This window comes from Camelus ferus, chromosome 3, assembly GCF_009834535.1.
Source record: "Camelus ferus isolate YT-003-E chromosome 3, BCGSAC_Cfer_1.0, whole genome shotgun sequence".
Classification (NCBI taxonomy): domain Eukaryota; kingdom Metazoa; phylum Chordata; class Mammalia; order Artiodactyla; family Camelidae; genus Camelus; species Camelus ferus.
The window spans coordinates 94,840,236-94,854,000 of NC_045698.1; the positions used below are offsets into that span (position 1 = coordinate 94,840,236).

General features: G+C 47.8%; 1 protein-coding gene and 1 long non-coding RNA gene across 2 annotated transcripts in view; one reads left to right on the top strand and one right to left on the bottom strand.

Moving 5' to 3' along the window:
• The window catches only part of LOC116662720, a 114,702-nt gene that overhangs the window by 21,782 nt on the left and 79,155 nt on the right, over positions 1-13,765 (top strand). The gene's annotated exons all lie outside the window — the stretch shown is intronic.
• Positions 1-13,765, bottom strand: part of TRPC7 (transient receptor potential cation channel subfamily C member 7) — a 118,763-nt gene that overhangs the window by 16,841 nt on the left and 88,157 nt on the right. The window contains 1 exon segment of the mRNA XM_006180300.2: positions 12,008-12,272. Within this exon segment, the coding sequence (XP_006180362.1) occupies positions 12,008-12,272 (265 nt within the window).

The window sequence follows — 13,765 nt, forward strand, 5'->3', positions numbered from 1 at the left end:
TTCCCTGTGTATCCCAGAGTCTGAAAACTAAACACTGAACCGAGTTTTTGTTGCCATGAATTTGTTTTTGGTTTCTTTTAAATCTGTGAGTTTGGAATATTTGTCTTAGTTTTAGCAAGAAGGAATTTAGTTGGGGGTTTGGAAGTAACACTGGGTATCAAGCTATGATTTTAGCGCTCTAGCTCCTGATGCTGTTCTGAGAAAGGGGGAAAACTCTTTCCTTATATGAGATGCAGCATCCATTTTGTGTGAACAAATGCCGTTCAATATGTGGGCATGGTTCACTGCAGGTATCACCTTCCATTAAGAAGCAATCTTTCGATTATCACGCTAGTGGAAGGCAACAGTGGCAGAGAGAATCCAAAACCACTGAATGAGCCTCAGATCCAAAACTGGAAGGAGATGCGGGAGTGATCTCTCTGACAGTTGTTCCCTTCCTAGCAGGATCAGGTGAAAATCATAGGACACGCTGTCTGAGGGAGGGGCTGGGCAGACAAGTACTGGTCCAGGATAATGCACTTACCATGAACAACCTAAGAAATGGTTAGTAGAACCACCTGAGAGACATTTTACAGAAATTCATTTTCCCTTTCTTACCTTGGAAAATCCCACAAACCTTTGGCTGACATAAATGAAGCAAGCAAATCTAAGCAATTCTAGAACACATCCAGGGAAAACCTCTCGCATTTTGATTAGGGAAAATGGCCTAGATTCAGCCTGTATTTTCTTCTCATTTGCTTCTTGCTATGAATTTTGTTACTAAGCTGATTTATCCTTGGTGCCTTCACTTAAGCATTCTCCGGTAATAATCTGGAGGAGGCAGAGCTGGCCCACTAAGCAGTATGTATTCCAGTAAAGGAATATTTACAGATCCCTAGACCTGTGCCTTTGCCCCTTCTCTAACAGCCGCCCCCATAAGGCTTGGAATGCTGATGTGTTCCATTTGTTGTCTGGCTGCCAGACAATCTTCATACCTGTTCCATTTCTATTCTCTAGCTTCAGGATGTGCCTCTAGACTTGTTTTGGCCACGACCTCTGGGAGACCGTAATCACAAGTGGCCTGGACTCCCTGTGGTTGCCAGAGTGAAACTGCCCCCCTTCGGAGCAATAACCCCCAGTATCAGACTGGGCAGGAAACTACACATTTTTAAACAAACCCTTCCAAGTCCTTTAGGGAGTGTCTATAGCCCTTGCTTCCTCTTACTCTAGGGCTAAGTGAGTTGCAGTAACAAAGACTTCCTTTAAGGAAAAGATGGGTCCATTGGCTTGAATCATTCAAAATGGCTGGGGTGGTGGTATAGCTCAAGTGGTAGAGCACATGCTTAGCATGCACAAGGTTCTAGGTCCAATCCCCAGTACCTCCTCTAAGAGTAAATAAATAAGTAAGCCTAATTACCTCACCCCCCAAAAAACCCCAAAGAAAACAAGAAAAACAAAATGGCTAGACTCATTATTAAGATCTCTTGGGTCTTTCATTTGTACCCATGAACATTCAGTGGACTAACTGAATAGACTGTTTTTTGTTGTTGTTTCTCAGACGGGACCTTATGGGCTGAGTAATGTCAAAGTAGTTGGGCTACGTGGTAAGCAATATGATATTTTATCTAAAGCTCAAACCATGCAACAAAATAAATTCTGAATGGAACTGAAGCATTTAATGCTTAAAAATTACATGATCAAAAAGCCAGAATGAAGTATTGATATTTATGTAATCTTGGTCTGGGAGAGTCTTCAGAAACTAAAAAGGGAAAGATGAAAAGATATGCCCACATAAAACTTTACTTGTATATATTGAAAGCATATTAAATAAAAATATAAGGCAAAAGACTCAGTGAGGAAAGGATTTGTATTTCCAACACATAGGACAATGGGTTGTCTTTCTTACATAAATAACTTTTATAAATCAAAATGAAAATGACAGACATCCTTGTTGAGAAATAAAAGGGGGAAAAAACTCCTATGAAAACTTGCTGTTTTTTTGTGGTGACAAGAGCTCCACAATTAACTTGATAGGCCAGGCTAGTGGTGTCTTCTGGTTTAATATATAGCAGGAGATAAATGAAGCTTCTCCTCTTTGCTCTGTGTGGGAAAAGACTTATATTACCTTGACCCTGGAAACCTTTAATAATATATTCTCAGAAAGAAGGCTGGCCTTGGGAAGGAGTCAGTAGTACATTTCTAACCCCAAGAGCTTGGGCATGGGAGCTATCCCAGTGTCCTGTGAGGCTATGATGCTCTCTGAGTCATGTACTGATCATCGCCTGTCATTCTCAGGAGCTATGGGATACAGGGCATGGGGCAGAAGTCCAGTCACTGCAGAGGTCTGGGGCTGTCTTTCAAGAAGAAGGTATCTTGCACTTGGCTTAGTTGATATTCACCACGAAGCCACTTGTCTAACAAAAAGTCCCCACTGTCAGCCTGCTGGTCTCCAGGCTAAATTTGAGGTTCTTTCTGATAGGGATGGTGGCCACGGCTTCCACATCCTCCTCCCACCCACTCCTGCTAACTACTGAGTTTGCTACTGATTCCTTCGATTGTGTCAGTCACAGGAGTCTTCACAGAGATAGCTGGAGGATTAAGAAGAGCCAAGGTGCAGGCCTGGGTTCAAATCCCAGTCCTGCCACATACTGGCTGTGTGAACTGGGTGTGTTACAAAACCTGCTTGAGTCGTGATTTACTTATGTATGCAAAAGGATAATGACTCCTTATTATTAAGTTGCTGTGAAGATTAAATGAGCAACTCACGTAAGGTATATAGTAAGAATCAATGAATGGTAGCTGTTATTTTTATTCGTTTGTAGTATTTGCCAGATATTACTGAACTCTGGGAGCCTGGTTGCTCCTTGAGGGCAGAGCTGTGCTTTCTTCAGTGGCGAAACCCCAAACCTGGGCCAGGCACTGTAGCAGGTGAAAAGGATGCAGGACGCGCAGAACATGTTCATCCTCTTGGAGGTCCTAGTATAATGCAAGCTTGCTGGGGCGAGCCAGTGTGACAGGGCTGTGGGCAAGGATGCTCTGGTTGCCTTGCCTTCCCCAGGGACACACACAACCCTGTCAGCCCTTAGGTGCTGACAGGAGTTCATAATTCAGTGGCTTATTGACTTTTCTGAACATGCCTCATTTTCCTTCCTATCTGCAGAGATCATCACAAACCCTTGATTTCATGCAAATCCTCTTTCTGACTTCTCTGACCTGTGCTGTCTTTGACTCTTGGCTGGCAGTGGAAGGGACTGAAGTTTCATTAATAGGCCTCCCTAGCATAAGAAGTGCTCCTAATGAAGTCAAAGGGGCAAGTGCCTGAGAGTGACGCTGAACAGACCGATTCACCCTCCTCTTACTGGGCGGGGGTGGGTGGGTGGGAAGGGTGGGGCTGATTTGTCATGCACTAGGCGGGATGAAATAATCAGTTCTCTCCCAGGTCTGTCTCGCCTGGATAATGGGACTGTAATAACAGGTTGTCTGAAGAGGCAGTTGTGTATGGGCCTCAGTGAACAAACTGATCAACAAGGCTGCTGTGAGGGTTTGGGTAATTGTTATGGAAATTGCTGCTTCTTTAGAATGCCATGAGGCCCTCCCCCAGTGTTATGGAACTCTGTCCTCACCCTGAACAGTTACTTTCAGTTACCTTCTCAAATCTGCACATAGCAGGCTCAAATTAAGCAGGAGGATCAGCTCCTGAAAGGCTGTTTCTCAAGTTCAAAAGACAGTAGCTGGCCTTGTGCTAAAGTTCTGCTGAAGCAGGAACAACGCACATCTGCCATCCTGGCTGGGAGCTGCAGGAAGGTGCCTGGAACCTAGAAAGACCTTCCACGAGGACTGTGCTTCTCTGATTTTCAGACCTGGTGACCAGAGCGGTTGGACCGGGTTTGAGGGCAGTCAGGGACAGAGTGTCCAGTGCCTGGGGAGGTCTGGGCCTCACCCCCACTGTGATCCTCTGAACCAGCTCTTGGTTTATCTAGGGTCTTAAATGAGGAGTGATTTACACAGCCCAGGAATCTGGCCCCAGAAGAACTGGGATGCACAGAGCCCGTGCAGCCCAGATTTATTCATACTGAGAGTCACACTCTCCTCCTGGGAGCCTGGTTGCTCCTTGAGGGCAGAGCTGTGCTTTCTTCAGTGGCGAAACCCCAAACCTAGCACAGAACCTGACAATACTGAAGGTGCTCAACAAATTCACTGTCCTTTGAATGAAGGAATGAGTCCCCGTTGCATATCTGGACTCCCTGTTCCTGACACCGGTGTGGAGGTGGGGCTGTGGTGAAGCAGAGTGCACATGCTGGGTTTGATTGTGAGCTTTTGGCCAAATAACTTAGCCTCTCTGTGCCTCTTTTTTCACCCTGCTGCAAAATGGGAAAATAATAATTCCTACTTCCTAGGATTGTCGTGAGGATTATATGAATTAATAGAATGTTTGTCAAGTGCATAAAATACTCCCTGGCAGATGGCAAATAAGCAGTGTTACTGATGGTGGCATGAGTTTGTTTTTTTCCCTTAGCTGCAATGGACTTCTGCATCAGGCTGAAAGACTCTCAGACCCTACAATCAGCTCTCAGAATAAGCCTTTAAAAGTATAAATCAGATCCTGCCTTTCTCCTTAGTGGCTTTCCATAGGCTAACAACCAAATCTAGTCACCCAGCTGAGGCTCCCCTGACCTCATGTAGCCCTGCTGGCTTGCCCCTCCCTCAGGGCGCCATGTCCCTGCCCATCTGCCTGAACTGCCCTGCCCCTACCTCCCCACCTGCCTGCCTCATCTCACTCTTCTCATCCATTAGGCTTCAGACTTAATTGTCACCTGCTCAGGTTGGCCTTCTCTGGACCATGTCTGCAGGAGATCCTTTCCTCATTATTCTTTTGTACAGCGTTTTTATTTCCTTCCTGGCTCTCAGCACTTAATCTAAAATGATCTTATTTATCTTCTTGTTTATTTTCATCATCATCATTAGCATATTGTCTCTTTTCTCTGTCTTTCCTTTCACAGAGGAACGTGACCTTCGTGAGGGCAGGGCCTGCTGACTTGCTCACTGCCCTGCCATCAGGTGCCCAGAGCAGTCACCGCTCTCAGTGGGGTCTCAGGAAACATTTTTCGTCAGTGAATGACTGAAGCTGGGCGCTGAGGCACGGGGTGATTTGGTCTGAGCCAGCATGCCATCTCACAGCTGCTTTTGTGATGATATTCTAGAGCTAACCCTGGACAGTCCAGTTTCCTCTCACTCTGCCACTTTGAAGAGTCACAATTTAAACCTTATTTCCATCCTAGAATTGAATTTTAGTGAATAAAGGTCAGGATTTTCACCTTTAAGAGGCTACAGTCAGTCTGAGAACAAGATGCGGGGCTTCGGGGTAGGGCCTTCCAACGTGCTCTGAAGGCCTCATCCAAAAGGGCTCATTTTCTGTGCATCATCAAGTCTTTCTCCTTAGAACCTTGGGGGTTCTCAGCCTGTTCCTGAAGCTCAAAGGTACCAGGCTTTTAAAATTCATTTCATGAATAAACATGAGGAGAGGATATAAATAAACATTATCTGATATTAGAAGGTCTGCTGTAGTAGGCGTAAGCATTCTTCTAAAGTAGCTCCGGAAAAGATCTATGTTTTTGTCACTTTTTGGAGAGTGATGCAAAGATAAGAACTTATATTAGATGCAGACTATTTTTGTGATGCATAACGGTCATTTCCAGATGCCCAGCCTCTCTGAGCCTGACCTGGGCGCTGACATTGACCACAGCTGTCTCCTCCATCAAGTCTTAGACCTCTGTGTGCTAGTTTCTCCATGTGAAAATGGGCATAGTAAGTTCTCTCATTCCCCCAAAGCCCTTATTCCTAACTTGAATTTATAAGATAAAGGTGAGATTATAACTTTCAAAATATAATAAAGTGTATGATAACATTCTGTACCAGGGATGCCCATATTTCATCAGAGACCCAGGGTTCTGGGAAAATCTGTCGTCTGTGAAGCCCAGGAGGCTGACTGCACTCCACGTCCCCACCTGCAAACCCATGTAGCATGCTTGACACAAAGAGCACGGTCCCGTGATGCCACACTGATTCCTCTTAACCGGCCACTGGTTACATGAGTCTTACGAGGGCAGACAGTATTACCCAGCCTTGGCCGTCCCAGCAGGACCTTCTCTGAGGCCACATCCTTCTTGGGGGTGTGACCCTTTGCTGTCAGGAGGCCACTCTGTCTCATCACTCCTTTCGGGATGTTTCTGGGCCTATATGGCTCACCTGACCATCTCCCTTTGGTCCTTTCCTTGACCCAGGGAAGTCTCAGGTTCTCGTCTTCTGTTTGCAAAGCACCCATCCATCCCTTCAGCAAGTCTCTGCTTGTCCCTTGGTGCTGAGCATGGGGTCCTCCTTCCCAAGGCCCCGCTACTCCTCTAGTCCCTTAGGATATAGACTTCACCCATGCTTCTGGGAGGTGGAGCTGAGTGTTGGCCGTTAGCTCTGCTGGGAATGGGTCTGGTCCTGGAGAAGGACAAAGCCCCTACCCCTTTCCTGGGTCACCAGGACCTTGCCCTCTTCCCCATCATACTCTCCTTGACTCCCTCCCCAAATCCTTCTAGGGCATTCCCAATGTCAAAACCCTGAAAACATCCTCCTTCCCTGACCCCACGCCCCCAGGTGTGGGCAGTCTCCCCGACTCGTCCACTCTCACCCTCTCTCCCTCCTTCTCATCCCCTGTTCTCCATCCCTACTGCCACCCCTTGTTTCAGGATCGGTCCTCTCTCACGTGCTTCCTGCCACAGCCTCTTGGGGATCTGTCAGCTCCCTTTGGAGCTGCCTTTCTCTGAGAACATCTGCTCAATTGTAAACATGCCTTCATTCCTGTGACTATTTAATATCTTCTCAACCAGTCTGCAATTCCCACGAGGGGAGGAGTCAAGACTGTTCCTGCTCAATATAAATCCCGAGCACCAAGCTCAGGCCACATCCGGGTGTCCCCTCCCACCCCTTCTAATCCGCCATTTGCACCGTTGCCACTGCGCTCCTCCTGAAGGCAGATCTGACCACGAGTCCTCCTTTTAAAAAGGCCTGGGGGAGACTCTTACCCTACTGGGACATATAAAGTCCTTCATAATCTGGCTCCTGCTTTATTATCTGATTGAGTCTTCTGCCATTTTCCCAAACTCTCGCTTACTTGCCTACTCGCACTCGCTTCTTTTTACAAAGGTTTATTCTTAAATGTACTGCAAGCTCCAGGACAACACTTGATTCCAGCTATAGGTGGCGACAGACGTTATGGCCGAGAATCCAGATGCTTCAACAGGGAAGGAATCCAAGATTGTCCTTGCCTCCGGCACAAGGCACAGCTTTCTTTGGGGCAGATTTCTTAATTGCACGCTGTGCCCCAGGGGCCTTCGCTTTTAGCTCCTCTTTTCTGCTCCCCTTTCGGTTTCTGCACGAATGTCTCATCTTATCCATCTCCTTGGCCTGCTTCTTGGGCTGGTTCATGGGTTTCTTCTCTCCACATCTGTGGCCAGCTGGACATGATGTTTATTGTCCCTTCCCCAGACCCTGCCGCTGGAAGTGGCTTTTCTCATTAAGAAAATTTTTGTGTATCATTAGGCATTGAAACATCTGAACAAATCAGTATCTGGGCAATGAGGCAGCTGCTTCCTCCTTCACTTAAAAAAAAATGGCCTGCACCTTTACCTTACACAGGCTGGAATGCCCTCCTAGTCATCCTCTAAGACCCTTGGGTTAGGGTCACCCCCTCCATGAAGCCTTCCCTGACCTTGCCAGGCAGAGTTCATTTCTTCCTCCTCACTGTGCTGCCCAAGTACCCTTTGATAATGATCACATGGTGTAATGACTGGTACCTTTTTTCCCCAGAATTTCCTACTTGTGAGTTCCTCAGGGATAGAAATATTGTCTTATTAATCTCTACAACCCCAGGACCAAACACAGCACTTGGCATGGAGTCACTGCTCCATAATGTTTGTCAAGTCAATGAGCACCCTTTGGAAGATCATCCTGCTTTTTCCAGAGACGGTCACAGGCTGCATGTTTAGAGCTAAGATATGTAGAATTATCAGACTTCCAGTGATAATCAAAGTCTGAATTGGGTATGCTGTTCTTTAGAATTTAGTGTCATAGGAAAGTGTCCCACCTTTTAAAGGCACTCAGCTTCTACCTCAGAGCATAGGCCCTGGTGTGGCAGGGACGGATTTCAGGTCAGAGGGTGGAGGATGGGCTTGGAGCCATGCAGATTCGGGTTCAAACCCTCTTCTTGGCTCTGTGGTCTTGGGCAAGTCCAGTATCTCTCTGAGCCTCAGTTTCGTGATAGTAGTGTCTGTGCCAATCCATTGTTGCGTGGATTAAGCGAGAGAGGAGATCGTGTATTTGCCATGAGCTGTTCAGCAGCAGGGTGGTGTGGTGGTCCCATGGTAGGGTATGTGTGGGTGGAGTCTCAAGGAGCCTCTCCTTCAGCCTCAGTGCCCATCTCTTGGTTCATTGGAAGGAGAAGCTGGGTTTCCTTTGGCTCCACTGCTGAATCAGTGCCTTCTGCCCCTGGTATGCAAATAAATCTCTCTGTATCTAGAGTGTGGAAATTTCCCCTGACTGTCATGGAAGACAGAAGCTGCTAATTTTGCTAAGCACTGCTAAAGCTCCTTCCATTAAAATGATTCCTGGGGAGACAGAATAACCTTAAGATAAGTATTTTTTGATTAGAAACATCTCAACCCAGCTATGCTATGAAGCTCACTCCACAACAGCCTGTAGAAGAGGTTGGCTGGGATCATCTTTTCAGAGTCAGGGGTTACGTTTAATCTCCAATCAGAATTAAGTCGGGGAGGTCAAGTTCAACCAGTGGGGAGACCAGGAGCCCATCCTGGGTTGTGTTAGCAAGCCCTTCTCTTCCCTGTTCTGGGTCATCTTGCTGCCCCTCTCCCATTCTTCTCTGAGTGCCTGTCCTACCATGGTCACCAATCTGAGTATACGGAAGGCCACCCTTTTCTTACACATTCTCATCTAGCTGTGTTACATCAGTGAGCCAAGGACTTTGTCTCTTTTTCTAACACTGTCACTAGAGTGCTGGACCCCAAGCTTTCCCTGTGATCTCTAAGCAGAAAGTCTTTGCCTTACGGAACGTGTGCATTCTTGCAAAGTTGGCTACAAAACAGAACGCCAAAAAGCAAATCCTTTTTGTCTATTGACTTCCATGATGGAATCAAAGATATGTTCCCAATAAGAACAAAATTTATAATGGTTGGAATTGAGAACTTGAAGACTTTTTAAAAGGAAATGCATTCTCAGGCGATTTTCCCTCCGCTTCCTCACCCCCGTCTTGGGACACTTAGATCTTATGCTCTGAGAGAGTAAAACTGGTCTGCACACTTTCTCTTCCTCCCTCTGGTCATTTGCAGTTTCTAAGAGAAGTGGCTTGGGGATAGTGAGCCACCAGCAGGTGCAAAGTCTGTCACATGCAGACAGGCCCAGCTGATAGCCCAGTGACGGCGCACACGCGTCCCTGTCCCGGCGCCTTCCTTCACACCAGCCCCCAATGGAGAAGCAATCGTGAAAAATAACCCTGACCTTTGAGAGAACCCTTGGTTCCCAGCATGTGGGACAGTCTGATTGCTCTGCCTCTTCCTCCTGCTTCCACCTTTTCCCATGACTTTTCCTGATCCCAAAGGCTCCCTCTGTAGATTGGCTGAGCTGTACATCCAGCTGAGACTTGTGGCTGGGTCAGCCCTGCTCTTGAGTCATGACCTTTCACATTTCCCACTTTCTGTGGCACTGACTTTTGGAGGAACTGTGGGCTGGTATTGTAGCTTCTCCTTGTAAGGGGAGCAAAGCAGGATTGCACGTAACCCCCACAGCAGGAGAAATGGGACAGAAGTCCTCATGGTCATGCTCCCAATCTACTGCTTTCCCTACTGCCTTGAAGCTGGCTTCCTAGCCCCTGTTCATTCCCACACTCTTGTTTAGGAAGCATTTAGTGGGCAATACTGAGTATAAGGAGACCGGAAGCACAGGAGGGACATCAGTCAACAAGGCATCTCCCACTGAGTGCATACAGTTAGGTTTGCCTCGAGATGATCCAGAGCAAATTTGCTTTTGGGTGATTCAAGCTTATTTCGTTCCTTCATCAGTTAATTGCAGAGTATTGGAGTGATATAAAGTGGTGCAGCTGATTCACTAGTGCACTTGGCCCAATCTGGTGGGCAGGCAGTAGGCGAGGCCCCTGTCCAGAGAGGGTCCTATAGACTACCCAGTTGCCTTTTCTTGCAGTTCTTCCGGCCCCTCCTCCTTATTCACCATCTCCATTGTGATCACTCCCATTCATTAAAGGCTTATTATATGCCAAGCACTGTATTCAGTCCTCTTTCTTCTTTTTGGATCCTTGCGACAACCCTGTGCAGCTGGCCATCTTAGTTTTCTCATTTCAGAGCTGGGGACATTCCTGCCTGGGGCGTTGAAGCACTTGCCCGAGGCCACACCGCCACTGAGGGGAGAGCTCAGACTGCTGAGGGAGCCTACTGTGAGGTGGGACTTGCTCAGGGAGCCAGCACGGTGCAGCACTGCCATTTTCACTGGCTCGAAACAAATTCCAGGCCACTCAGAGCCTCCTGAGGACCAGTGTCAGAGCCTGTCGGTCCCAGCTGCGCTGGGGACCTGACTGTTCTTCCCTCAAAACTCTGCATGGGAGCTTGATGAAGGCAGGGAGAAGATCTGGGACTAGGGGAGTCTGGGCAGGGCCTGGACTGGAAACACTTCTGAGCTTCAGGCACTTTACAGAACCCCTTCCTTTATTTGCAAATGTCTTTATGAGCAGGGTGAGAAGTCTTGTTTCCATGTTGCCAGTGAGGATACAGAAGCTCAGAAAACTCAAGTGACTTGGCGTAACGTCATTAGCCACTTACTGCCTCTGCCAGAATGTAAACCCAGATGTGCCAGGTTCTTGTGCTATACCACTGCTCAGTGCTACTGATGGCCCTCCAGGAGACCTGCCTGGCATCCCCCCAACCCCCAGAGGGGAGGATCTCTGGGTCCTCAGGGACACAGGCCCAGTGATCTCCGGCACCACCTCCACGGGGGAGGCTGTGGCATTGCTTGGTCTGCCTGCAGTAGCTACTTCTGGACCCCGTGTCAGTGCCTTGTGTCATGTTCACACCACATGCCTCTTGCATCCCTTGCTTGGGCTTTTCTTGCTGCCGCTGAGGCCCATGATTCCGCTGAGGACTTGTTCAGTGCCCTTGCACAGCACTGGCTGCCCAGTCAGGCACAGAGAGCTGCTGATCTGTGGCTGCTTGCAGACCTCCCTCCCATGCTGTGCAGACATGGTCCCCCAGGGGCTGCCCCGGAAGTGTAGGTGTGTTAATGTCCTAGAGTGAATTTGACTAATGAAGGACAGCAGATGGGAAAGATATGGCTGGTGGGTTCTCTGGCTATTCTAAAATGTGGTGTTTCTGTGTAGTCTCCTGGGAGAAGTCTGCCGTGACAGGTGTGTCCTGGTAGATGGTGGCCATTACAAGCAACCTGTGTGTGCTTTCTTTCCTCTCACATGCCTTTTCCCTTTTCCTTCAGTCTTATCTCATTTGAATTGCAACTCCCTCTCTCCAATGAAATGCTCGCATGCAAGACTTGCCCAGGGTTTTGTTTTCTAGGTAGCATAGGCTAAGCCAATAATAATAATAGTGATAATTCCTTCCACTTATTAAGTTTACTGAGTAAATCAGCTGATTGAATCCTCACACTATCCCTATGAAGCAGGTCTTATTATTTGCCTCATTTTTCAAGATGAGCAAGCTAAGGCTTAGAGAAATTGAGGAACGTGATCCCGGCCACACAGCACATAAGTGGCAAAGTAAGGACGGAATCCAGCTCTTCTGTTCCTCCAACTCCAGAACCCGAACTCGAAACCATCCTTGAAAAGAGTTGCCTTTCATCTTTAACAATGCCAAGAGGACCTGAATCTCTTTGAGGAACCGCCTGAAGGAGGCTCCCAACGATTCCCAGGAAGCCCGGGGAGCCCCTCCAGGGAGAGCCCTGGGATACTCACGTTGTAAACGCTGGGTTGTACTTTGCACCTCGGTAGTAGGAGTACAGATTGAACATCCCAATCATGAAGGCCACAAATACCATGATGAAAATGACCATGAACTTGAAGATATCCTTCACGGTTCTCCCCAGGGAGATCTGCAAGGGCCCGAAACTCTCGTTGGCTGGCAGGATGTACGCGATTCGAGAGAAGCTCAGCACGACAGCTATTGCATACAGCCCTTCTGATATGATCTGGGGGTCTGAAGGCCACCACTTGTCCCTGGCTAAAAGAAAATAATCCTGGTTACTCCCTGGGTGACAGGATCTGCTCTGGAAGAGAAATCAGTTAGGTTGTAGAGCCTCTGAACTCATCACCTGCCATTCCTGCCCTGGTCTTTAATTCAAATACATTGTAGGTGCCACTCTCCCTCTTGGAACATGCCGGCCCCGCTGCTGGGAACAACCTTCCCTCACTTCAGTCTCAGCAGTCCTCAAGACTCTGTTCAGGTGTCATCTCTTTCAGGAAGCCCTCTGGGACCCCCACAGGCTGGGGCAGCCTCCCTAGTCCTGTTTGCTCCCATGGTCCCCTGTGTACCCTCCTGTCATGGCCCTTCCCATGCTGCTCTATCCTGTCTTCCTTCCCCGTGTTTGAGCACCACAAGCAGAAGCTGTGCCATTCCCCGGAGGTGGCGGGGAGGAGCACAGATTCAGAGCCAGATAGACCCAAGGTTGAAAGTGGCCTTTCTACACAGTGGCAGTGTGACTCTGAGCAAGTCAATTAACTTTTTAAAGCCTCATTTCCTCATCTGTCAATGGGGATCATATCATCAACTGTACAGAGCTGCGGTGGGATGAAATGAAATCAATTATGTAAAGGGCTTAGCTGGAAAACAAACTCCAGGCCACTTGGGGGTTCCTGGGGACAAAGGTCTAGCACATAGCAGGTGCTGAAACATGTTTGTTAAATGGCCATACAAAATCTTAACCTCAAGTGTAGACTAGCCACAAATCAGAACAAATGAGCTCACATGGGGGCCAGGAATCTGCAGGCTTTTGCCTAAGAAAATGCTCTTGGGTTTTGTTCCTCAGGTAGTGTGTGTCTGGAAGCTGAGCTAAGGTCCCCAACAGGTGACCAGTCACCCAGGTTTTCTGTGACAGCCCTGTTCCAGGTGGCAAGAGTCCTGGGACCTGTCCCTGGTTGGGGAGATTCTCCTTGTGGTCACTGGTGAGGGTCTGAGCCACCCTGGGTGGATTCCTACAGCAGAGCAAACCTGCAGAATGTTCCTATTGCAGTTCTAATGGTGCAAGGAGTAGCATCTTTCTCTAATAAGCTGCCTGCTATGTGTTAAGACATAGTGAATTTCCAGTGAGGGGAGCATCTTCATCCTGGGGCAATGTGTGTGGGGGCCTCTATGGTGATCACAATGACTGGGTAGGAGTATTATTGGGATGCTAATATCTTGCAACGCACCAGACAGACCCGCTCCATAGGAACTGCCCTGCTAAACAAACCAATTGCGTCCCTGTTGAGAAGTACTAAGTGAAACTTAAATTGAGAAACTTAGAGAAACCCAAATTAGCCCTTACACTTAACATTTGCTGTAATTTTCACAACAGCCCTGTAGTGGAGGTATTATTGCCATTTTAAAGATTGGATTTGGGGTATGGGGTCCTTTTCAGAGCTGGGTAAATGCAGATAGCTAGGATATTACATAGCAATTCTTGGCATCTCAAGGGAGATGGAAGAGGAAGAATTTTGTTGTTTATTTTTAAAGTG